Source organism: Gymnoscopelus microlampas, assembly GCF_963454915.1.
Source record: "Gymnoscopelus microlampas genome assembly, chromosome: 5".
Classification (NCBI taxonomy): Eukaryota; Metazoa; Chordata; class Actinopteri; order Myctophiformes; family Myctophidae; genus Gymnoscopelus; species Gymnoscopelus microlampas.
The window spans coordinates 19,202,213-19,228,233 of record NC_139942.1 but is presented as its reverse complement, the minus strand read 5'-3'; the positions used below and the strand labels follow the sequence as shown (position 1 = coordinate 19,228,233).

General features: G+C 41.2%; 1 protein-coding gene across 1 annotated transcript in view; it reads right to left on the bottom strand.

The window, feature by feature from the left end:
* The window catches only part of LOC311044675 (ATP-dependent 6-phosphofructokinase, platelet type-like), a 64,165-nt gene that overhangs the window by 29,267 nt on the left and 8,877 nt on the right, over window positions 1–26,021 (bottom strand). The window contains exons 4-10 of the mRNA XM_084056396.1: window positions 23,391–23,580; window positions 20,687–20,852; window positions 18,735–18,779; window positions 18,111–18,219; window positions 9,998–10,093; window positions 5,717–5,809; window positions 5,294–5,419 (exon numbers count right to left, since the gene is read on the bottom strand). Of these exons, the coding sequence (XP_083912522.1) occupies window positions 5,294–5,419; window positions 5,717–5,809; window positions 9,998–10,093; window positions 18,111–18,219; window positions 18,735–18,779; window positions 20,687–20,852; window positions 23,391–23,580 (825 nt within the window). The remainder of the gene's footprint in view (window positions 1–5,293; window positions 5,420–5,716; window positions 5,810–9,997; window positions 10,094–18,110; window positions 18,220–18,734; window positions 18,780–20,686; window positions 20,853–23,390; window positions 23,581–26,021) is intronic.

Sequence of the window (26,021 nt, the reverse complement as noted above, 5' to 3'; positions counted from 1 at the left end):
TGCGTGATTTGATAACAAGGGTCACAGCAACTGTCAAAGGGGATGTAGCTCAGTGGTAGAGCGCATGCTTCGCATGTATGAGGTCCCGGGTTCAATCCCCGGCATCTCCAATTAATGTTATGTGGTTGCCATAGCTGAATGGATAGAAAACCCACCTGGGAAGCAGAATGTCCCAGATAAAAGCCTTGTCAAGGTGTCCCTGAGCAAGACACTCACAATGTGGCGCATCACAACATGAGGTGAGTTTTAGGACTGCTAATCCATTGTGCTCTGCATGCGTGGGTTTAATCAAAGCCCCCAGTTCTGCGGTAGGACAGTGAAGCGGCCGTCGCCTAGTGGTCAAATCTGGGATAGCAACACTAACGCATTTAAAATGCTACTGCGTGCATCTACCATTTGTGCGCCTGCTCAGGACACAATATTGGTACTTCCGACAGACTCTATGGCATGGACCCAATATTATACTTCGGGCAGACTTCCGGGTTCTTCAAACGCCACTGAGCAACTTGTATTGAAATGAATAGCTGGGGGTGGGGCAATCCACCTTCTAGATTTATTATAACTATGGTTTAATCCCATCCTCGTCGAAAAACATTTGGCTGCAAGGAAAACAAAAGGGGTTTGAGCCCCGTCAAAAGTCTAAAGTGAATGCGGTTCGACCAGTCGCAAATCCAAGACTGGTCGTGACAACGCATAATGCGTGATTAGGTAACAAGGGTCACAGCAAGTGTCACAGGGGATGTAGCTCAGTGGTAGAGCGCATGCTTCGCATGTATGAGGTCCCGGGTTCAATCCCCGGCATCTCCAATGATGTTATGTGGTTGCCATAGCTGAATGGATAGAAAACCCACCTGGGAAGCAGAATGTCCCAGATAAAAGCCTTGTCAAGGTGTCCCTGAGCAAGACACTCACAATGTGGCCCATCACAACGTGAGTTTTTAGGACTGCTAATCCATTGTGCTCTGCATGCGTGGGTTTAATCAAAGCCCCCAGTTCTGCGGTAGGACAGTGAAGCGGCCGTCGCCTAGTGGTCAAATCTGGGATAGCAACACTAACGCATTTAAAATGCTACTGCGTGCATCTACGATTTGTGCGCCTGCTCAGGACACAATATTGGTACTTCCGACAGACTCTATGGCATTAACCCAATATTATACTTCCGGCAGACTTCCGGGTTCTTCAAACGCCACTGAGCAACTTGCATTGAAATGAATAGCTGGGGCGGGGCAATCCGCTCTCTATATATATTATAACTCTATGGTTTAATCCCATCCTCGTCGAAAAACATTTGGCTGCAAGGAAAACAAAAGGGGTTTGAGCCGCCGTCAAAAGTCTAAAGTGAATGCGATTCGACCAGTCGCAAATCCAAGACTGGTCGTGATAACGCATAATGCGTGATTAGGTAACAAGGGTCACAGCAAGTGTCACAGGGGATGTAGCTCAGTGGTAGAGCGCATGCTTTGCATATATGAGGTCCCGGGTTCAATCCCCGGCATCTCCAATTAATGTTATATATGTGGTTGCCATAGCTGAATGGATAGAAAACCCACCTGGGAAGCAGAATGTCCCAGATAAAAGCCTTGTCAAGGTGTCCCTGAGCAAGACACTCACAATGTGCCGCATCACAACATGAGGTGAGTTTGTAGGACTGCTAATCCTTTGTGCTCTGCATGCGTGGGTTTAATCAAAGCCCCCAGTGCTGCGGTAGGACAGTGAAGCGGCCGTCGCCTAGTGGTCAAATCTGGGATAGCAACACTAACGCATTTAAAATGCTACTGCGTGTGCATCTACCATTTGTGCGCCTGCTCAGGACCCAATATTGATACTTCCGACAGACTCTATGGCATGGACCCAATTTTATACTTCCGGCAGACTTCCGGGTTCTTCAAACGCCACTGAGAAACTTTCATTGAAATGAATAGCTGGGGTGGGGCAATAGGCCTTCTAGATTAATTATGAATATTGTGTAATCCCATCCTAATCGAAAAACATTTGGCTGCAAGGAAAACAAAAGGGGTTTGAGCCCCGTCAAAAGTCTAAAGTGAATGCGTTTCGACCAGTCGCAAATCCAAGACTGGTCGTGATAACGCATAATGCGTGATTAGATAACAAGGGTCCCAGCAAGTGTCACAGGGGATGTAGCTCAGTGGTAGAGCGCATGCTTCGCATGTATGAGGTCCTGGGTTCAATCCCCGGCATCTCCAATTAATGTTATGTGGTTGCCATAGCTGAATGGGTAGAAAACCCATCTGGGAAGCAGAATGTCCCAGATAAAAGCCTTGTCAAGGTGTCCCTGAGCAAGACACTCACAATGTGGTGCATCACAACATGAAGTGAGTTTGTGGCACTGCTAATCCATTGTGCTCTGCAAACGTGGCTTTAATCCAACCCCCCAGAACCACAGTAGAACAGTGAAGCGGCCGTCGCCTAGTGGTCAAATCTGGGATAGCAACACTTACGCATTTAAAATGCTACTGTTTTTGCATCTACCATTTGTGCGCCTGCTCAGGACCCAATATTGGTACTTCCGACAGACTCTATGGCATGGACCCAATATTATACTTCCAGCAGACTTCCGGGTTCTTCAAACGCCACTGAGCAACTTTCATTGAAATGAATAGCTGGGGGTGGGGCAATCCGCCTTCTAGATTTATTATAACTATGGTTTAATCCCATCCTCGTCGAAAAACATTTGGCTGCAAGGTAAACAAAAGGGGTTTGAGCCCCGTCAAAAGTCTAAAGGTGAATGCGGTTCGACCAGTCGCAAATCCAAGACTGGTCGTGACAACACATGATACGTGATTAGATAACTGGGTCGCAGCAAGTGTCACAGGGGATGTAGCTCAGTGGTAGAGCGCATGCTTCGCATGTATGAGGTCCCGGGTTCAATCCCCGGCATCTCCACTAATGTTATGGGTGGCGACCATAAGTGAATGGGAAGTAGAATGTTGCAGGTAAAGGCGTCAAGGTGTCCCTGAGCAAGATACTTAACCCCTAACGAAAACCCAGTTGTCCCTGCATCATTAGTGCAATGATGTACGCTGTATTATAAGTACATATAGTATTTATATCAGGTGTGGCATATAAATTGTGTGTATATGTTACAGGGAAATTGGCATTCGTTGGGAAATTGGAAAGGTATGCTCGTTTTTAGGCGCAGGGCTTCGGCGCGAGGTGGGGCTTTGATGCGAGGCGGAGGATCGCTGAAAATAAAATGGATAATGCTCGTTTTTAGGCGCGGGGCTTCGGCACGAGGCGGGGCTTTGATGCGAAATGAAATAAAATGGATAATATGAGAGAAATATTCTACGACAGGTTGGATAATGAAGCAGTTAGCCAAACTGAGCAGAGTAACGCTGTATTGTTAACTCACGAGATGGTGATAATAGTTATTGTCCATGACGGAGGCGCGCCGACTCAGCAGACCTTGAGAACGAGGAGGCACGCCCGAGCGCCTCCAGGCGCGAGTGCCCGCGCCGACCGGCCAATGATCTGCTAGTCGACTCAGCGCCGTCCGAGTTGTAAAACGATAGGGGGAGAATAGATCTTTTCATGGGTTACTATCCACGACACTCTCTAATTAGTGTGCGTGTGTGCGTGCGTGCGTGTGCGCGCGTGTGTGTGTGTGTGTGTGTGTGTGTTTGTGTGTGTGTGTGTGTGTGTGTGTGTGTGTGTGTGTGTGTGGGTGGGGGGGGGCTCTAGTGGGGCTTGCATTGCCCTCTAGTGTTGGTTCCACAGAATTGCCTAGTAACAGGTGTGTTGATTACATAGACAGATTAACGTCACCAGTCGCAATCAAAGTGAATCGATAACAAAGGGGGAAGCGAGGGGGGGTGAAAATGAGCGCTCCTTTTTCAATTTCACTGGTTTTCCAATTTACCTGTAACATATATACTGTACAAGTTCTCAATACAATTTGGCACCAATGCAAGAAAAGTAAAATGTGGTGGAGCGCATGCCCTCAGTTAAATCCCCGGCATCTCCATTAATCTTGCTGCTTCCCACCTGGTAAGAATCAAGTCCCTGTTGAGGTGTCCCTGATTCCCCCCCCCCCCCCCCCCCTGCGCTCAAGTCTGACCACTTGGACAGCAATCAGCTGGAGCTGACAACTGAATTCCCCCCACTGGATCAAATTAATATTATTTATTTTAAAGGGTCTACACCATGAATTTTAACTTTTTCTTCATTTTTGTGTGTTTTTGGTCTCCCCCACCTCTCTTCTGTTCCAACAAATACCCGACTTCGAGCATGCAGGCTTTCATAGGCTATCTGTGTTTTTTATGTAAATTGGTCTGAAAACAGTCCGTCAGATTTGTTCCCCCACCCTACGTCACGTCTGGGAACAATTCCTCCTGTCTTTCAGTTCTAACCAAAAAAAAACAATAAAAAAAAAAATAAAAAAAACAGGACAATGTGGTATTGCAGGTGAAAGTGCTTTATAAGCCAGAGAGAAGTTAGTTGGAATGAGTATATCTGAGGCTTGATTTAGGCTCAAACCTTTTGAAAAACGTTTGAGGGACATAAACAATATGATATCAAATATTATTATTATTTTTTAAATTCATGGTGTAGCTCCTTTAAGGCGGCACACCATGTGTCTGAATCTCCTTTTGTTTGTTTACCTTATTTCTAATCCCTGTTTACTCATTTCTCATTATTTTATATCTGTTATGTGTTTCATACTGTGGTGGTGCTGCTATGACAACTGAAGTCTGTCTTTTCCATAAATGTCATTTTAAATCTCTACTGTTTGGCTACAAGGGTTATAATTTAATTTCACATGGTTAACACCGGATGAAGGCCTATCAGGGGCTGCGAGGAGTAAGTTGTTCAGTCATTAGCTTTGATAAATGGCAATTTTATCTGCAAGCTGGACTGAATTAGTTTGGTTCTTCTCAAACAAATAGTTTGCTAAAAGGTAAATACTTATTACTTATGACTCCATTAAGAATAGATTTCACGTAACTTCTACATTAATTATCCTAACAAATAAGAGTACAGTAGTGTGTTGTAGAACATTGGAACAGGTTTAGATTAAAATCAAACAAGTCTCTTATGCTCTGACCATCTGTACTGAACAGCATCCCAGCGTGACCTCAACATGGGTACACACATGCATGCACACACACACACACACACACACACACACGCGCGCATTCACACACACATCTTATTTTCTCTGCTACTCCAACAAACAGTGACATATGGACACCCATGAACACACACTCATATGCAGGTCTAATCTAACCTAATGTGAAAGTGTACACACACACACACACTCCCACAGACTTACCATCTGAACACACTCCATGAGGGGCAGGCGTACAGCTTGGTTTCCGACCAGTGACACGACGCAGGCCGGGGTTGTGGCTGAGGCCTCTAGTAGAGCAAGTACTGCCTCCACGCCCATACGGCTGGCCTGCACAGGTCAAAGGTCATTTATCGTAAGTAAAAAGAAAGGTTCACACAGGTTCCACATTAAAGAGCTGTTCCTTTCTTGTCAAATTGGAAACTCTCCTTCCTACCCCAAGCTAACTTAAGATCAATGAAGCTCAGTCAAAAACAAATTAACATAAAAAAAATAAAGAAGTTGAGCTTTTTTGTTACATTGAAAATCAAAAGTATATTATGAATATTTTAAACAATAAACACAGATACAGTTACAGACATGCTGAATCATTTGTATTCACATTGTTAAATATGCTATAATGTTTACCAGGATTCTGTCAAAGGCAGAGGGGGTTCCTCCTCTCTGGACATGACCCAGGATGGTGACCCTGGTGTCAAACCCGAGGCGCCGGATCACCAACTACACATGGTGGTCAGGAGAGTGGACAGAGGCATGCAGTCAGATATCACAAATGGATTGATTAGTCTATTCTAAAACATAAGATCTACATATAACCCCCCAAAAGCCAACTTTTGTATATTTTCATGGTTTTCATTACATAACATGGTCCTTAAATTACAAATGTTTAAAAAAAACAATCAAAATGAATCTAATTAAAAACGTTGCTAAAATAATACAACAATTTAAGCCTGTTTATTTGAAAGTAAGCCGTTGTTTAAATGACAAGTTGACTTTTGGAAGGTGCACGTATTTCATCCGACAGCTAAAATACATGGAATATGACAACAAAGGCAAAACAAATTTAAACATTGTGTTAAATAATGAAATAACAGAAGGGGGAAATTCATGCAAAACATGTCCAGTCACATTTACAAAGTCACACATGGATATGAAAATAGAATTGAAATGCCATGGGTTTGAGTCTGCTGCATGTCAGACACTTACCATAATGTTCTGACAAAGAACACAGGGTTTAGGGGATGACACATGCACAGGTTAACCACTTGAGCCCTATAGACTTAGTCATATGACAAATAGCGAAAATAGCCGACCTACAAGCTCACAATGTGGGGCATTACGAAATTAGGTATGCTTCTAAACACACTAATGTATGACGAGGTGGCCGAGTGGTTAAGGCGATGGACTGCTAATCCATTGTGCTCTGCACGCGTGGGTTCGAATCCCATCCTCGTCGTTAAACATTTGGCTGCTTGGGAAACAAAAAGCCCCTGGCAAAAGTCTAAAGGTGAAAGCGGTTAGACCAGTCTTAATACAGCACGCGTATATACAATCTACAGCGATGCTTTGCCAAGAATCTGCCCTTGGCTGCCGCTTTCAGCCTGTACACACACAGGAGCACTGTTTTTTCACCCAACGGCTGGATAAGGCCAAAATGTATGTTGAAAAATGCAGGGTTTATGAAATCATGCCCCATATATTTAGCATATTTAGCGTATTTTGCTATATATATTGCAGACTGTTGACTTTGAACTTAGTCTTAATCTGTGTTACAAGGATGTGTAAATGAAAAATGAACGTTAGTGCTCACTGCTACACAATTAACCCATTAAGACCTGAAGCCGATTCTACATGTCTCCTAAATCCCAACAGTTTTCTGAAAAACGTAGGTTTCTATATCAGTGGTGCTCAATCTTTTTCATGTCAAGGACCCCCAAAATTATGTGTATTTGGCCGCGGACCCCCATCAAAATATTCTGTTCCAGGGACCCCCAGAAGCAAAGATTTGAGTTTTAAAATGTTCGCTTTAAAAATATATATTCAAAGATTTGCACACATTTTCACGAATTTTGTCTATTCAAAAATAGCAGATATACAAGCTCATAGCGCGGCACCGAGTGCCGTGCTACGAGCTTGTAGATCTGCTATTTTTGAATAGACAAAGTGTGAAATAATGCTTTTTAGCTCAAATCTAAAAATGACACAGTTCCAGGTCTTAATGGGTTACGTGTGCATAGAACTATGTACATAACATAGTTGATAGTCTTTGACTGTATTGTGTGCTGGTGCTGCTGCTTTTCAACACATACAGTAGTAAGCTGGCTATACTGTTGACTTTGAACTTAATCTTTGCAAGATAAATACTACCCATTACAGAAATAAATACTTTGTAGACATAACACTCCTATAAATACATTAATAATATTATATAATATAATACTGTCATATAAATTATTATTATGACTACAAGTCTTGTGACCGATGGCCGTCTTGATCCAAGGCTACATTAATCAGTGCTGCAGAATTATGTAATTAATATGGTGGCATGTGGAAATACCTGTGAGCCTTGAAGATGATTATTATTTTGTATTTACATGTATTGTCTAATCCACTAGGCAGTATCAATCATATCCCAGACCAAACCAATAAACTAGTCCCTCCAGAAAAATGCGATTGCATAATTCAATTCAATTCATAATTAGCCAAATGGCGCAGATTTGTTTTTTTCCAAAAAGGACGTATATTCACCGCAATAATCGCAATATGCAGGGCTCACATCATTTCATAAACCCAGCATTTTTCGCCTCATCCAGTCGTTTATGTTCAACACGTGAAAAAACAGTGCTCCTGTTTGTGTGTGTGTGTGTAGGCAGGCAGGGCGTTTCTAAGGCAGGTCTTGGCCAAGCACCGTCGTAGATGTATATCCAGCACAGTGACAATGCAGAGTGACAATGCAGATGTTCCTTACAAGTAAGAGAGCATTCAGATTAAGATGCGTGACTAAATAGGTGGGGTCTCAATCAGTACATCAGGGGATGTAGCTCAGTGGTAGAGCGCATGCTTCGCATGTATGAGGTCCCGGGTTCAATCCCCGGCATCTCCACTGATGTTATGGGGGCAGCCATAACCTGGGAAGCAGATTAAAGCCCTGTCAAGACATCCCTGACACTTAACCCCTAATTGTGTCCCGGTAGCTCGTTCGGTACAGCTCTAAGCTCAGCATGTGAGTAGCAAAACTTGCTGATGATAGGTGCGGCGCACCCATCTCCCAGGGGTCTAGCTCATTGTAACAGGGATAAACTCCCCCATTCTCGGCTGACAATAAGCCTCTACAACCTACTTTATTATTATTGACAAATTATATCATTATTCACTTATAACGACATTCCCAAAATAGGGACGCCAGGTTGAAAGTGGTTAACATGGCAGGTTAGGGGATGATGATGATGATGAAAAATGGAGAGAAGAAAATATTCAAAACATCGGCATCCATCTTGGAATGATAGGATGGGGATTTTATTTAGGATGAGACGTTAAACGATGTTAAAACGATGGGAAAGGCAAACATTCAGGGGGTTGTTGGGTGATGTTGGTGAGGGATGCACACCACAGCAAAACCACAACATAGAGGAGAAGTAGCCAGTCAGTTGGATGACTGACCTCTTCCCAGTACTTACATCCTTGACATAGTCAGTAGTAATGGCCTTGTTGTGGCAATCTATGGCCCCTTCAGCTATAATAATAATATTCAGCCTTTTCTTTTCGGCACGATTCTGGAAAGATTTAAAAGGGCAAAAAAACATTTTAACACGTGACAGAAAACGTTTTGCATTTCAAACAGCTGGTTCTGGTGAAGGGGGATAACTGTGCGTCAAACAAGACAACCTGGCAACCATCGGCTTTAAAGGGATGTCTCACAAATTTTCATTTTAGATATTTATATTTATGAGTTTTCATCTCCAGATACTTGTCATGTCACATAAAATATTTGATATTTACAGCTAGCCAGCCCCCTTTGTATCCATAGCTGAATGGTTAGAGGGGCTGTCTGGGAAACAAAAAGCCCCAGTTTGTGCCCAGTTGAAGCGTCCCTGAACAAGACCCTTAAAAAACACGTAAAGTTTAAGTGGACTCCAGTCAACCATATAGGGTTTAAGTCTTAAACCCTATACGGTTGACTGGAGTCCCTCAGGGCTCTATACTAGTGTATTTTCTGTTATTGTGGGGAAAGCTTTCGCTGAAAATAGCAGAAGAAAGGCTTCTGCGAAAGCCTTCCCCACAATAAGGATGCTGGGGTTTAAGTGGTTAACTCCTAACTGCTCTCCAGGTGCTGTATTAATGGCACCCACTGCTCCTAATAGTTAGGATGGGTAAATGCAGAACTCATGTTATGTTATCATATGTTAGCTTTATGTGCTATGGACTTCTGTCTGAAATATAGATTATATATTGATTTACACATTGTTGTTTGTCTTGTAAATTGTTATTGTCCTGTTTCACATCACACTATAATCAAAACCATTTACTGTGTACGTTAAAGTGATTTACCTGACCTGAGGCTGTAACCAAAAAGTCAAAGGCTTGATTATCGCAACCATTAAAACAGCTGCCTGCAGCCCAGACCACTTCACACGTTTAACACCCTGGTCAAAACCCCTGTCTAAATTGCTCAGATTTACATAACAAACATAATACCCCCCCCCCCCCCCCCCCATTGTGACAAGTATCTGGAGAAGAAAGATGCAGCAGCACCTCCTCAAACTCACAATAGCATGGTCCCTATCTCTTTGTCTTTCTCATGAATGTCCATCACCGTTGACCCCCCCTGCACCAACAGAAGCAGCGGTTTGGTTTCCCCCTCTGTAGCAGGCTGGTTCGGCCTGGTTACAGTGCTGGTACAGTACTCACATCCTGCACATAATCAGAGGTTATGATTGTTCCATGTGTGTCCACAGCTCCTTCGGCTACTATTATAATATTCAGCCTGGAACCCCGGGAGCGGATCTGGGTGACAGCAAACAACACTGAATACCACTGTAGATCTGTCAGTCAGCTGTGTATGTGTGTGTGTGTGTGTGTGTGTGTGTGTGTGTGTGTGTGTGTGTGTGTGTGTGTGTGTGTGTGTGTGTGTGTGTGTGTGTGTGTGTGTGTGTGTGTGTGTGTGTGTGTGTGTGTGTGTGTGTGTGTGTGTGTGTGTGTGTGTGTTTTGCAGGAAGTGAGAGAAAGAGGAAGTGTGGTAGCGTGGCCGAGCGGTCTAAGGCGCTGGATTAAGGCTCCAGTCTCTTCGGAGGCGTGGGTTCAAATCCCACCGCTGCCAAACTTTATCTTTATTGTTATCATTTGAGGAAAAATGTTTATGTCATTTTATTTGACCATATCAGTAACACTTGCTATGCATCCCATGTCTATAATGCATTATAATCTGCTTATAACACTGTGTAATTATAGTTTCTCAATTCTCATACATACTTAATATGCTTTATGACAATAATCCTTTCAAATTATCATTTATTTTATAATGAATTATAGGGTCAAGTATAAATGTATTGTAATCGGCTAAAAAGACTGTATACTTACAGTTATAAGCGTTCATAAGCACTCATAATGCAATAACATAACAATAACATATTATACAGCCTTTTATAATGATTTAAGTCAAGTGTCACAATACTTCATAATTGGACAATCCTAGATTTAGGGTATTATAATTCTTAAAGCGTGTTAATGCATTATAAAAATTATATAATGCCTTATAATCAATGTGATAATGCATTATAGTGTGATTATGGGTGTGTTCGAAAATACAGCACTGAGCGCACTGGCCAATACAAACTAATAGGCGAGTGTGCTCCGGTGCATAATTTCCGAACGCACCCATCATGTCACTATAAGTGATCATTGGGTGCTTTAAGTCAAGTGAAAACAAACTTTTCTGCTTCCGGAATGTCATAACTTTACTTAAAGCAACACAACGACCACTTATAGTGACTTATAATTACACTACAATGGATTATAACAGTCATTATAATATAAAATGTATTATATTTATACTACACTATGATCCTTGCAAAAATGTATGTGATTACCTAGCAATTATAAAGTATTATACTGTAATACCTTATAAGTAATATAACATGCTTTATGATTAATATCATTATAAAGCAAATATTTGTGTTCTTATAATATAAATATAACTATAATTATGCTGTGTTATAATTACCTTGTAATGCATAATACCTATGCTTATAATTCATAATAGACATGGGATGCATAACTTATCTGCATATTTAGCAAAAGCACAATTTTTCTGTTTGTTTTGATTGCAATGTGCAATACACATTATTATACAGCTCTGCTCCTGTTTCCCGTGCTAATAAATCCCCTTTAATGTATATATTCTATTTGAGAGAAGAGAGAAAGACAGACAGACAGAGAGAGAGAGAGAGAGAGGGGGGGGGGACATGCATGGACACATGGGTGGATCATACCGCAGTGCAGGGTGCTTAATAAAGCCCCTTTAAAATATAATTTCTATTTGAGTTAAGAGAGAGCGACAGAGAGAGAGACGGAGAGAGAGAGAGAGAGAGAGAGAGAGAGAGAGAGAGAGAGAGAGAGAGAGAGAGAGAGAGACGGGGAACATGGACACATGGGTGGATCATACTGCAGTGCAGGGCCCCTTTAAAATAGTGTGTGTGTGAGAGAGAGAGAGAGAGAGAGAGAGAGAGAGAGAGAGAGAGAGAGGGAGAGGGAGAGGGAGAGGGAGAGGGAGAGGGAGAGAGAGAGAGAGGGAGGGAGAGAGAGGGAGAGGGAGAGGGAGGGAGAGAGGTTGGATCAGAGCTAACTATATGGGCTCTGTGGCGCAATGGATAGCGCATTGGACTTCTAGTCAAAGGCTTGAGATGGCATTCAAAGGTTGTGGGTTCGAGTCCCACCAGAGTCGCACTTATGTAAATGTACCGTATGTGTGTGAGAGCACTGACTCGTCTCTCTCTCACACAGCACAGGATACAACAGCAATACACAAATGTGCGTGGGGAGGAATTAATTGGTATAATGACTAAATTGGGGAGAAAAAGGGTAGAAAGCAAAAAAAAGACTACTAATCATGTGTACATTTGCAATGTGCTGATCTCAGTACGTACACACAGAGCAGCTACCTTTAAATACATTTGAAAAATTGTGTAACACTTAAATTAAAGGTCGGGTCTATAATGCATTATAATAGCATTTATAGTGCATTATAAGGCATTACAACACTGGATCAGATTGGATCAGAGCCAAATATATGGGCTCTGTGGCGCAATGGATAGCGCATTGGACTTCTAGTCAAAGGCTTGAGATGGCATTCAAAGGTTGTGGGTTCGAGTCCCACCAGAGTCGCACTTATGTAAATGTACCGTGTGTGTGTGTTCTAATGCATTTTAAGCTCAGTGGAACAGCTTTATAACTACTGTAAATTAATTAGTTATAAAGTGACTTCGTTATAAGTTGTGGCATAATTATAAACATTTGCAACGAGTATTATGAAGCATTATGTGTGATTATAATGCATTATAGACCCAACCTTTAAGTAAAGTGTTACCTGGTAGTTATAATGTGCTGTTCCGCTGAGTTTATAATGCATTGTGACCAGCACTTACACATTATATTATTATAAGTTATAATACTTCATAAACCTTGTTATAAGTTAACGCATAATTATTAACATTCATAACAAGTGCTATAATGCCTTACAAGTGCAGTTATACTGTATTATAGATGGTTATAACACATATATAGACCTAAACTTAATATAAAGTCAAAAATTGCTATTGATTTTAAAGCGTTATACTAAGTTATCCTGGCAGGTATAATATTTTAACAGCAAATGCACACTTTTTGTTTTCTATCTTAATTGTACATACATTTCTTTGTTTTGAATGTTTTATTTCACATTTGCTTTTGCAATGTAAACATGCGTTTGCCATGCCAATAAAGCCCCATTGAATTGAATTGAAATGATTTGAGATATATTGATGAAGTAGCAATGTTACACAGCTCTGTTTAAACTTTTCACATTTCTTTACTTAAAGCAAGCCTATATCTTTAATTGTCAGCATGCTTTTTTTTCCGTCACACTTGCTTGTGCAGGTTTCCGATGCTCCTTTGAGAGAAGAGAGAGAGAGGGGGAGAGAGAACGAGCAAGCGAGAGAGCGCGAGAGAGAGGAGAGCGAGAAGAGACACAGTGATAGAGATAGATTTATAGAGCGATGGGATCAGATCTGCGCGCATCGGCTCTGTGGCGCGGTGGATAGCGCATGGGACTTATAGTCAAGCATCTGGGATGGCATTCATATGTTGTGGCTTGAGTCCCACCAGAGTCGCACTTTTGTAAGTTTACCCTCTGATGAGGTGTGTGTCTAGATAGCTGATCGAGCATTTTATCATAGATTCTAGTGTATACTGCAGCTAAAATGTGTCCTCTACTACAGCAACATTTTCACATTGCACCGAGGTGGAGGTGGGGGGTGGGGTGTCCGGCATCTCTTGTACTGAAATAACTGATTCAATATTTACTAAATATTAACCCACAGTGTATACAGAATCTTTCTCTCTTTACTTGCATAATGAGGAAATTTGATACTGACAATGAATGAAATGGATTGCATTTCATCATGTCCGAGCCCCTACGCTTATGCATCTTTCAGGTGAATGAGGGAAGATAACTACTGGTTAACATGCAGACTGCGGAAAACGGTCATTCATACGCTGATTAATCATGGAGGAACTTTGTGAATGACACCAACGTGAACGTGTGAAAACCCTGGATCAGCTATCTAGACATACTGTACACCTCATCAGAGGGTAAAGTTACAAAAGTTCGACTCTGGTGGGACTCACAACCAGAACATCTGAATGCCATCACAAATGCTTGACTACAGGTCCCATGCGCTATCCATTACGCTACAGAGCCGATGCGGTCATATCTGATACCATCTATCTATATATCTATCGCTATCACTGTATCTCTTTCCCTCCTCTCTCTCCTCCCCTCTCTCCACCCTGTGTACACCTAAAACTGTGTACACACAAGGACAGAAATAAGCAGACACATTTCTTTCCTCAAAACCCACACGTTGATGATTGTTGTTGTGGTAGTAGGATTTTCTGTACAAGTTTGTTAAGCACCTCATTGAGACGTTGAACAGGCTGCGATTAACATTGATTAACTTTCTCTTACTCCCTCTCTTCTCTCTCTTTCCATTACATTATGATAATTAACATACAGGATATTGTTCTGTTGATGCGGGACACGGGACAAACGTTCCAAACTTTACTGGATGAGTGCCCATTCAGGGACTAAAACATGTTTTAGCAGTTTTTCCACCTGAATGCGCACACATCCAGTAAAGTTTGAATGTACGACTATGACGCAAGTTAAAGTAGTGTAACTCTCGGAACTTTCATTACATTGTGTGCGCAAGAAGGAGAGAGAAAGAGAGATATACAGAGAGATCTGTGACCAGAGTAGAGAGTTAAATTAGCTGGCCTGCCAGTCTGCAGTGCAGATGGATATTTATTGCTTCTATTAACCACTTAAACCCTATACTTGGTTGACCAGAGTCCCTCGGAGCTTTTCTGTTTTCGCTCTACATTAAATATCTTTGCTGAAAGCAGACGATCTACAAGCTCACAGCAACGCGAGGCCAAGCATGACCATTCATTTTATTTAGGTTGAATGTGAATGAGAAGTGAATAATAGTTACGTTTACCATGCAGACAACTTTGTGAAACAGACCAAAGGCGTGAAAATATGAAAAAAACGTTGCCTACAAGGCTACAAATACTTGCAGGAAACACTCAATGACCTGTAATATTATAGACTAATTCTATGAGCCACATAGGAATATATGGTTATATTATTGGGCTTGTTTTGGCGCTTTTTTGGAGGTGAAATTTGTCTTATTTCTCTCGCAAGATTGACTTGTTTTTGGAGGTGGGTCGTTGGCTTATTTCTCTCAAGAGCGTTGGCAACACTACTCTTTGTAAGCTCCCTAGCTGTGCCAGTGCGTAAAAAACTAAATTTCCGTGAGCCATGCCATCGCAGACCCCGAGAGAATAGTCTGCAGGTTGGGAACCCTGCTTTATAGCATTGCTTACTATCAGAATATAGAGCTTTAACTTTTTTACCAAAAACGTTTTAGTTTTAATTAAAACATTTAAATTAAAACAAGTACTGTACCCGTAATATTCAGATAATGTAGGAACAGTTACATGGCTGTAAGGAGGGCAATGGGGGAATGACTCTCCCACTGCCTATGCTGGCAATAATATGCTCATGTATGTTAATAGAATGGTATTGCAGTAGAAACATCTTTAATGGCATTAATCACCTGGCTGGCAGACAGGCAGACTGGGGGTTGACGAGTCATGCACAATGCATTGCAATGGGTTGTTTGTTATCTATTGGCTATTGTTTGCTTAAGCACCCAGAACAAAGCAGTAGATGAGAGATAGCAGCGAGAGATCAGCCTAAGAGCGGCTGTCCTAAAGATAGGGCCTATATAATGGTTGTGAATATGTTATATAAAATTAAATAAATAAAACTTCACTAGCAAATTGTCTGCAGACTCCAGGTTTGGGACCCCTGTTCTATCAATTATATCATTGTTATATAGTTGGAAATGTATGAGTAGGGATGAATGTTACACTACTGACAGACACCCAAGCTGGGTGCCTGTGAGGTGTGACTCGCTCAAAGTCGCTTACAAGTCGCTTACAATAACAGGACATGGCAGCGAGCCACGTGTGTGTGTGTGTGTGTGTGTGTGTGTGTGTGTGTGTGTGTGTGTGTGTGTGTGTGTGTGTGTGTGTGTAAAGGGTGTTACAGCAATAGTGAGTGACTGAATGAGGAAGTGAGTGAAGGGAAGAGTGTGGTAGCGTGGCCGAGCGGTCTAAGGCGCTGGATTAAGGCTCCAGTCTCTTCGGAGGCGTGGGTTCAAATCCCACCGCTGCCAAACCTTATCTTAAGTTTAAAAATATTCTATTACCTTATTCGGCAACACTTTAGAATAACTATGTGTTATATCTAGTTAATAGATCATTCACAAACTGGTAGTTAATTAGTTGTTAATGATTTGTTAAATGTTCATTAATTGTTAGTTAAGGATGTATAACTATGCCTTATAGATAGCTAATAAATCACTCACAGACTGGTGGTTAAAGAGTTATAAATTACTTGTTAAATGTGTTAATGATTTATAACTAAACCATATACATATTTAATATATCACAAACAAGTTATTACTAAGCTACTTAAGGTCTTGTTAAGTATTTGTTAATAGTTGATTAACAACTTTCAGTATAAGCCATGCTGCCTACCAACAAGAAATGAATAACAAATCATGATTTAAGGTTAGAAAATACATTTATTAAGACCATCAATAGTTTATATATGTTATTTGAACATTATTCTTAAGTTGTAGCTATTCCTTGTTTGCTCATGTTAGTGAATAAGGAATAGACAGTTTCCCATAACTTCATTTGATTGGCGTAGCAGCAGATTTGAACTGGAAACGGACAACACTTTTATTATGTGTTCAAATACAAGCCATTAGTAAGTAGTTTACTAATAGCTTGTTCGTGATCTATTACATATACTGTGTATGAGGCATAGTTATAGATATGTATGGTTGTATGTTATATTACAAATAACATGCTTTTAAATTAATTAGTCATTTATAACTCATTAACTACCAGTTTGTGAGTGATTTATTAGCTGTCTATAAGGCATACTTATAATTGTTAACCAACTATTCACAAACATTTAACAAGTCATTAATAACTCATTAACTTTATTATTATAACTACGGGTTTGTGAATGATCTGTTAACTAGTTATAACGGATAGTTTTCTGCTTGTATTTAAGTTCATTTTACCAACTGTATTTGATTGGAATGTTATACAGCTCTCATTACACAAAGGTCTATACATTTAATTGTATGTACAAGCTTAGTGTTTTCACACTTCCCATACCAATAAAGCCCATTTAAATGATTTGAGAGAAAGAAAGAGATTGAGAGAAAAAGTGAGACAGAGTGAGAGAGCGAGAGAGACATCTGATACCAGAGTAGAGAGAGAGAGAGAGAGATGGGATCAGAGATAACTACATGGGCTCTGTGGCGCAATGGATAGCGCATTGGACTTCTAGTCAAAGGCTTGAGATGGCATTCAAAGGTTGTGGGTTCGAGTCCCACCAGAGTCGCACTTATGTAAATGTACCCTCTGATCTGATGATGTGTGTTTGAAAGCTTACATAGCTCGAGAGAGTCTGATGGATTTACTGCAGTTAGAATGTGTCATCTGCATGGAAAATCAATGAGTCATGTAGTTGGAAAACGTATGTGTGAGGATAAATGCTGCATCATTGACCAAAGCTTTTTAAAAAGCCTGTGAGATGATATGTGATATGGGGAACACTGTACCTGAGCATACAAATGCATACACATAATTCAGGCTTAATTAAAGATGAATCAATGATGAAGTCATACATTCATTCAAATGATTTTATCATGAACTCATCATTAATTCCCGGTCCTCACTATTAATTAATGGTGAAGTCACTCTTGAGCCCTCTAAACTTAGTAAACTGGACCTGAGTTGGCTCTGTACTTATAGACCACTTTTTTCCATCTACACCAAATCTCTTTGCCAAAAATAGCTCACAGTAGATCTTCTATTTTTGGCAAATGTTCCTTAGGAATAACGTCCTTAACTGATGTAATATATCGAGCTGGTTAAGTCATAGTGACTTCACCATTAGTTAATGGTGAGGACCAGGAATTAATGATGAGTTCATGATAAATTCATGATGAATTGTCACTAATGACACATTCATTACATGTATGAACTGGTGTGTGTGTGTGTGTGTGTGTGTGTGTGTGTGTGTGTGTGTGTGTGTGTGTGTGTGTGTGTGTGTGTGTGTGTGTGTGTGTGTGTGTGTGTGTGTGTGTGTGCGCGTTTGTGTGTGTGTATGTGTTACCTCTGACAGCTTCTTGCACATGGTCTCCTCCCAGCCATCCACAGGGGGCATCTCAGGGATCAGCACCCAGTCTGCTCCACAGGCCAACGCACTGACCAGGGCCAGGTACCTGTGTGTACACACACACACGTTCAACAGAGGTTTATAACATGATTATAGGACACAATATAACAAATAAAACATAACCTCTGCCAGACAGCCTGATGATCTATAAGTGCAGTCAGAACTGAACACACACTGTATATGTTAAATTCATTGTACTGAACATAGTGTTTTAAACACTTTATATCAGGCGGTGTTGATCCATTTTCATCAGACTTTATCTATTAAATGGACTTTCTGCCATTCTAAAGCTCTGCTGGTTTTCAAGGTTGTATGTGGTCTGTTGTTTTTGTGTATGATGTATGTATGTACGTGTTTTGTTCTACATGTAGTGATTGCGATACTGTATGTATTTATGTTGGGACCCCCTTGAAAACGAGATGGTACATATCAAGGGGTTTATCCAAATAAAGAAAATTTGAACATTACAATATTGGTGGCAACAAAAAATGAGGTGGACATATTGATGTTATTTACAATGAGGGAGACAGAATAAAACAATAGTAGAGAGACAAGCCTTACCCACAGTGTCTTCCCATCACCTCCAGTACAAAGGTCCTCTGGTGACTAGGAGAGCATAGAGGGGACAGTGTCACATAAACAATGCCCCATAACACAATCAAGTTATCTAACACAGTGGTTCTCAAACATTTGAATGTCAAGGACCCCCAAATTAATATGTTTTGGCAATCAAATAGCAGATGTATAAAGGGTTAAAGTGGTTTAACTGATTTTGATGCTATATTAACTCATTTCGCTGGGGACCCCCTGGAACCCCCTCAAGGACCCCTGGGGGTCCCTAGACCCCACTTTGAGAACCACTGACATAAACAATGCCCACATACAAAATCACGTTATCTAACAACCTTTTCTGTAAACTCAATGTTGTCACAGAACATGTCACTATCAATGTTTGTCTTGGACTGAAGCAGAACAGATATGAATCACATTGTGGGGGTGAATACTGGTGGAGTAAGAGTTTATGGCTATATAAATATTGCTAATAATGTCTCCAGGGTTGTGGATTCAGTCACATACCACCCAGAAGAATTATACAAAACAGCAGAGAAACATAATACATTTTGTCCAACATGGTTCCACAGATTATATCCTTCACAGACTAGTAGTACTACCGCATAAAAACTCGACTCTGGTGGGACTCGAACCCACAACCTTTGAATCACGTCTCAAGTGCTTGACTAGAAGTCCAATGCGCTATCCATTGCGCCACAGAGCCCTATGCCGTGCTGCTCCCCCTCCCCCTTTATAAGTCTGTCAATCGCTCCCTCTGTTTCTCTTTCCCTCACTTTAGTTTACATGAAGTGACTTCATTGTTCTGTTTCTTTTTACTTAATGTGCTGCGGCCTTGGCCAGGTCTCTGTTTGGAAAAACACAGCCTTGGTTGCAAACACAAGTAGCCTTATCAAATAATTTTAGATTTAGAGTTTCAGTCCTCTTTAACTCTGGAGCCACGTGTCCTGAGCCAGCCCCGGGGATCAGATTTCACCAGCAGCCCCCCTCCAACGGAACTCCTCCCCCGGCCCCTACTCTGTCTAAACTCGCTGCCTCTCAGATTTCAACAGAGGGAAAAGGAGAGAGGACTCTGCCCACTCCCTCTTATCTTTAAACGTGATTTACACTGATGTTCTGTTGTTAGATCACCAACATTAAAGGAAACCATGAGTAAGGGATATTCAAGTGATTCTACACAGTAAAATCCTCAGTGTTCAGTTATCTCTAACAGTGTACAATTGGAACCAGATGGAGCCTTACGGGTCCATTTGGTTCCAATTGATGGATAATGGATAAATTAACACTAAGGACTTTACTGTGTAGAAAGAACTTGTTTGGGGCAAATGCATACAAAGAGCTAGGGGATCTTGTATTGTTTTTGTATATTTTCTTTGGGTAAGACGTATCTTAAGGTCGGTTCTATAATGCATTACTATAAATGTTTATAGTGATGCATAACAACTTATAACAAGGTTTATGAAGAATTATAAGTGTCGTCATAATGCATTATAAGCTCAGCGGAACAGCACATTATAACCACCCTAACTTAGTCAGTTGTAAAGTGTCTTTATTATAAGTTGTTATGCATAATTATAAACATTTAAAATTAAGCCTTATAAGTGCATAATAATTGCAAATATAATGCATTATAACATAATGGCATCATAGACACTACCTTTAAGTAAAGTGTTACCCGGTAGTTATAATGTGCTGTTCCGCTGAGCTTATAATGCGTTATGACCAGCATTTATAATACTTCAAAAACCTTGTTATAAGTTATGCATAAAACTAAACATTTATAACGAGTGTTATGGAGCCTTATAAGTGCATTTTAATATATTATACATGTGAATACAATGCATTATCCAAAAAGTGTTTTTTGTATTATCATTATTATTATTGCTGCTGCTATCTTTTCTAATTGTAAATTAAAATGAATGTAAGTACAAAAGGGAGAGTACCTCTGCGCAGTGGTCATGATGGCGTCCACCACCTCTATGATCCTGTGCAGGGCAGAGTCTGTACCGATGGTCATGTCTGTACCACAGAAGTCGTTGTCGATGGATCCCACCATTCCCACGATGTGCAGAATGGAGTTAGCATGCACCTGCTGCTGATCAATCGTACCTGAGGACAGAGATACATATGATCTTTATTTTTATTCCCAGTGACACCTTTTAAATGCTTTTTTTATGCTTATTCATAATATATCTTTTATATTTGTCTTCTCTCAGTTTTAACCTGTGCCCCCACCCTCTTTTTGTGATGTGTTTTTAACTAACCTTGCCTGTATGAGCTATGGGATATCTGAATTTCCCCTTGGGGATCAATAAAGTATCTATCTATCTATCTATCTATCTATCTATCTATCTATCTATCTATCTATCTATCTATCTATCTATCTATATACTCATGAGCTGCTTGGGAAGGTCCCAGGTTTGAGCCCCGGCAAAAGTCTAAAGATGATTGCACCAGTCTTAAATCCAGCAGAGTGACAGATATTTCCTTACCGTTCAGAGAGAGCATTCAGATTAAGATGCATGAGACAGGTGTGGTCACAATAGATGTCACAGGGGGATGTAGCTCAGTGGTAGAGCGCATGCTTCGCATGTATGAGGCCCCGGGTTCAATCCCCGGCATCTCCACTAATCTTATGGGGGGCAGCCATAGCTGAATAGGTAGAGAGCCCACCTGGGAAGTTGTAGGTGCCAGATAAAAGCCCTGTCAAAGTATCCCTGAGCAAGACACTAAGGAGCTAACAAGACCCCATGTGTTCATCTGAGCCATCTGAGCATCTATCTGCTGAGTAAATGCAGAAAAGTAATTCCCCCTCCACGTGGACCAGTAAATACTAAAAGTTCCCCTAAAGATCAGCGTTACAAATGTTGGCAACTTTATGTTTTAACTGTGCAGCAGGCTAGCTGTCTATAAGAGGGTTGGCTTGTCGGTGTGTGTGTGTGTGTGTGTGTGTGTGTGTGTGTGTGTGTTTGTGTGTGTGTGCGTGTGTCCCCAGGGCTAATATCGCAAACCACTGGAACGATTTGGCAGTGTAATAGATTTCTTGTAGGCCAAAGAATTACTTCTTACCTTTTTCCTCATTATTTTTTCTATATTAATATTTAGCTTACATTTTATAATGTAAGTTAAGGTTCGGATCGGGCTGAGACCTTGGCCGAATTTGGAGTTAGGTCATGGATGACTGACCAACAGGCCACATAAAGTCTGAGATCCACATGTGAGATACATCATTCCCCCAGGGATCCTGAGAGCCACATAATTACATTTTGTATAGCTAGTTTCAACAGCCTACTGTTTCTGGGGGATGTGTGTGTGTGTGTGTGTGTGTGTGTGTGTGTGTGTGTGTGTGTGTGTGTGTGTGTGTGTGTGTGTGTGTGTGTGTGTGTGTGTGTGTGTGTGTGTGTGTGTGCGTGTGCGTGTGTGTCTGTGTGTGCTAGGAATAACTTATCAACTCAATGAAAATCACAAACAACCTGAGCTGGTAATAACGGATAAAACATATTGTTTTGTAGGCTAGCTACAGAAGCTAGCTAGGTAACTAGCAACCTCTTTCTCTGAACGTTTCCTAGGGAGAAAGTTAGAAACAGGACGTTCTGGATGCCTGGACCGTTCATGGCAGCTGTGTTAATGATTACAGCTTGAAACCGTCTATACTTAGACACTTAAAGAAATAGCAATAAATTATTGAACCCAGTGGCTGCCCGTCAATAGAGGGCACTAGTGCGCCGCCCCACCTCTAGATCTTCCTTGAACAAATAATAATTACTTTAAAATATATTCTATATATATTTTAAATGATCAAACCATCAAGGTAAATATTATATAGTTAATTACTAGTGAGTAAAATGAATAATCTGCGATAAAATGTAGATAAAAAATGTTCTACGTTGTCTAAACTTAATGCTGTGTGCACAACAATCTACCATAGATTAATCTTACCATAGACTCGCAATGTTAAGTTTTGCACATGCGTAGTTCACTCTTCAATGCAAGTGAACGGGCCGCCGTGAGTGCAGGTTTGCTGCGCCCAGCGCATAGATATCTATACACATAGAACTGCACTGACTGCTGCTGATCATTCCAACTGGTGAGCTCCACTTTCTATGCCTGTTACGTCTATGTTGAGTTATGCCTTGACGCACAACGGTATCGGCAATCTGCAAGCCCATAATGCGTCGCGGATATGACTTGTTGTGGGTTTGTAGATCGCCGATTTTCGACGCACGATACCGCCGTGCTTATTGAGGCTCAACTCGCTGATTTACACACAGTTTGGTTTGTATGATACAGGATTAAGAATGCTGGCTTTCATACCAAAATGCTTACGTAGATTGTTAACATAATATAGCCTAACCTATAACGAAACAACCTTTTGTCTGTTGTTATTATTGCAGTGAATATGGATACAGCAGCATTTTAGTATTAGCCTATAGGTACAAAAAGGTGTAGTACTTTTCATGCCATTGGTTATGTCTGTCTTTCACAAATGAATGACTATAGCCTAGGGCAGGGCCTATCAAAATAAACTAGTGCAATAACATAGTACATGTTGGCTTAATTTCTGGTGTAGCACCGCCTGGGGGAAAAATCTGATTGAACCTGAAAATATGGCTTTTGACGGGCAAAGTGACTAAATCCTGGTGTCACCTTGCTTTAGGAGCTCGTCCAGCAGGCCACTCCACTCCTCCCTGAACTTGTTGGCACCGGTCAGACTTCCGTCTCCACCAATCACACACAGGTTGTTGATGCCGAGTTTCACCAGGTTCTCTGCGGCTTTCAGACGGCCCTCGCGGGTTCTGAACTCCTTGCAGCGAGCGCTGCCGATCACTGTACCGCCCTGATGGGAAGACAGACACCATACATGTGAGTCTCTTACAAAGCTGAAATCTAATCCAGTCACTGTTACCTGCACACTTGTTTCCACTTCCTCGTTAGTCCTGCCAATCTACTCATCTCACCTTGTTCTCCCACAAACCAATCAGAACTTCACACACCTGATCATTGTTCCCTCATCAACTCCTCTCTGTATTTAACCCATTAAAACCGGGAAAGTGTCATTTTAGATGTTAGCGTTGGCTATTCAAAAATAGCAGATATACAAGCTCACAGCGTGCAACTTCGTGCCACGCTGCAAGCTTGTACATCTGCTATTTCTGAACATTATTTAAAATCTTTATATCTTTTTTGTTTTCTTTTGGGGGTCCCTGGCACAAAACATATTCAGATGGGGTCCACGGCCAAATAAATAATTATCAATTTGGCATGAAAACGTTTGAGAACTTCTGGTTTAGAAGGCAGTTGTAGAATCGGCCTCTCAGGTCTAGGGTTAAAGCAGTTCCCTCCCTCCCTAGACATTGTTATTGTTTCTTTCATGCTTCTTTTACTCTGTCTATTAATTCCAACACAACAGGACCCGGGCTGGTGGTTACAGTCCTGCAGAACGACACAGAGTGGCATCATAACTATAAAAGTATCCAGTATTTTTTACAATAATATTAGAAAATGATTGGCATTTCTGTGGCATTACACATGGCTGCCGGTGGCCAAATGGTCTAGTATCTTTAATTGTACATACATGTTTTTTTTCCTGTAATGTAAATGTACGTTTCCCATGCCAATAAAGCAAGCCCTTTTAAATTAGAATTTGAGCGGGAGAGGCAGACACAGGACGAAAGCTGATGCATCGACTCAGTGTGTGGCGCAATGGATAGCGCAGCGCATGGGACTTTACAGTCAAGCATTTGTGATGGCATTTATTAGGGTTGGGTACCGAAATACGGTTCCAAGTAGGAACCGATAAAGAAATGGTCGGTACCGGGTACCCATAACAAATATGTAATTTCGGTTCTGCATATCGGTTCCTAGACGCGCTAAAAGCCGTTCAAACAAAGGCGTTTAGAAGTCCTACACAAACAGCACAATCTGATCAAAAATCACAAATCCGGCAAAACACCGCTGTATGGAGAAGTATACATCAGTTGCGTCTCTCTGTATGGAGGAGTAGAGCTGCTGCTTCTCTCCAAGCGCACTCAGCCCAGCCACATTCCTCCTCCTCGCACCGTCCTCCCCTCCGCTCCCCTCACTCACCACCGTCTGAACTGAAGTAGTAAGGGAAGGAACAGCCTGCCCTGCAAACTTTGTAACCAAGATTTGCTGTTGAAAACTAGAATCCCCTTGTCAGAGGGTGTAACATTAGGTGGCAAACCAGCGCTACTTAAGAGCTCGCGCAGGGGAAAATAATTAACACCAGCTGTGAACGCTTCTGTTTGATTGTGTGTGTGTGTGTGTGTGTGTGCGCGTGCGTGCGTGCGTGCGTGTCCTGCAAAAATGAAACTGAAAGTTACTTCTTCAAAAGGAAAGAATGGCAGACCTAATATTATTAATGCATTTTGGCTGTGTGCAATAATGCAACTGCAGATATTATAATGCCTTTTGATAGGCTATTTAATATTTGTTTTAATGTCTTGAATATGGCAGGGTAATGTTTTGAGGCATATTATATTTTATTTCTACACAATAAATAAATATGTTTGTGTTAAATAACTGATCTCAATATGGAACCATTATAGTTATGATAAGTTTTGACATAATCATGTAGCTCTACAACAGAGGTACAGCCATGACATAAATGGTACAAAAAAACTTTAAAAAAAATGTATATATATTTTTTTTAATTAATAATTTCCGGCTATTCGGTTTTCGGCCAAGTGTTTCCTGTATTCGGTATTCGGTTTCGGCCAAGAATTTTCCATTTGGTGCATCTCTATTAAATAAACATTTGACCTTATTTGTTTTATCATTTTGGAACCGAAATATGGAACCGATAGGAACCGGATCCGATAAGCAGAACCGGAACCAGAACCGGACTCGTAAAAATCCTAACGATATCCATCCCTCTCACCAGAGGCCAACTTTTGTAAGTGTACTCTCTGATGAAGTGTGTGTTTGAAAGCTGATTCTAGTGCATTTACTGCAGTTCAAATGTGTCTTCTACAGCGAAAATCAATAGTTGGAAACGTACAGTACAAGTGTGGATGAATGTTGCACTATTGACAGAACGTTACAGACACCATGCTGGCTGCCTGTGAAGCGATATGTCATATGTGTGTGTGTGTGTGTGTGTGTGTGTGTGTGTGTGTGTGTGTGTGTGTGTGTGCGTGCGTGCGTGCGTGTGTGCGTGCGTGCGCACAACGCGTCATGCTGCGACAGTGAGGCCTTTTTGACATCATGTATCAAGAGATGTTTAATCACATTAAGCCTGATTTATACATCGTTGTA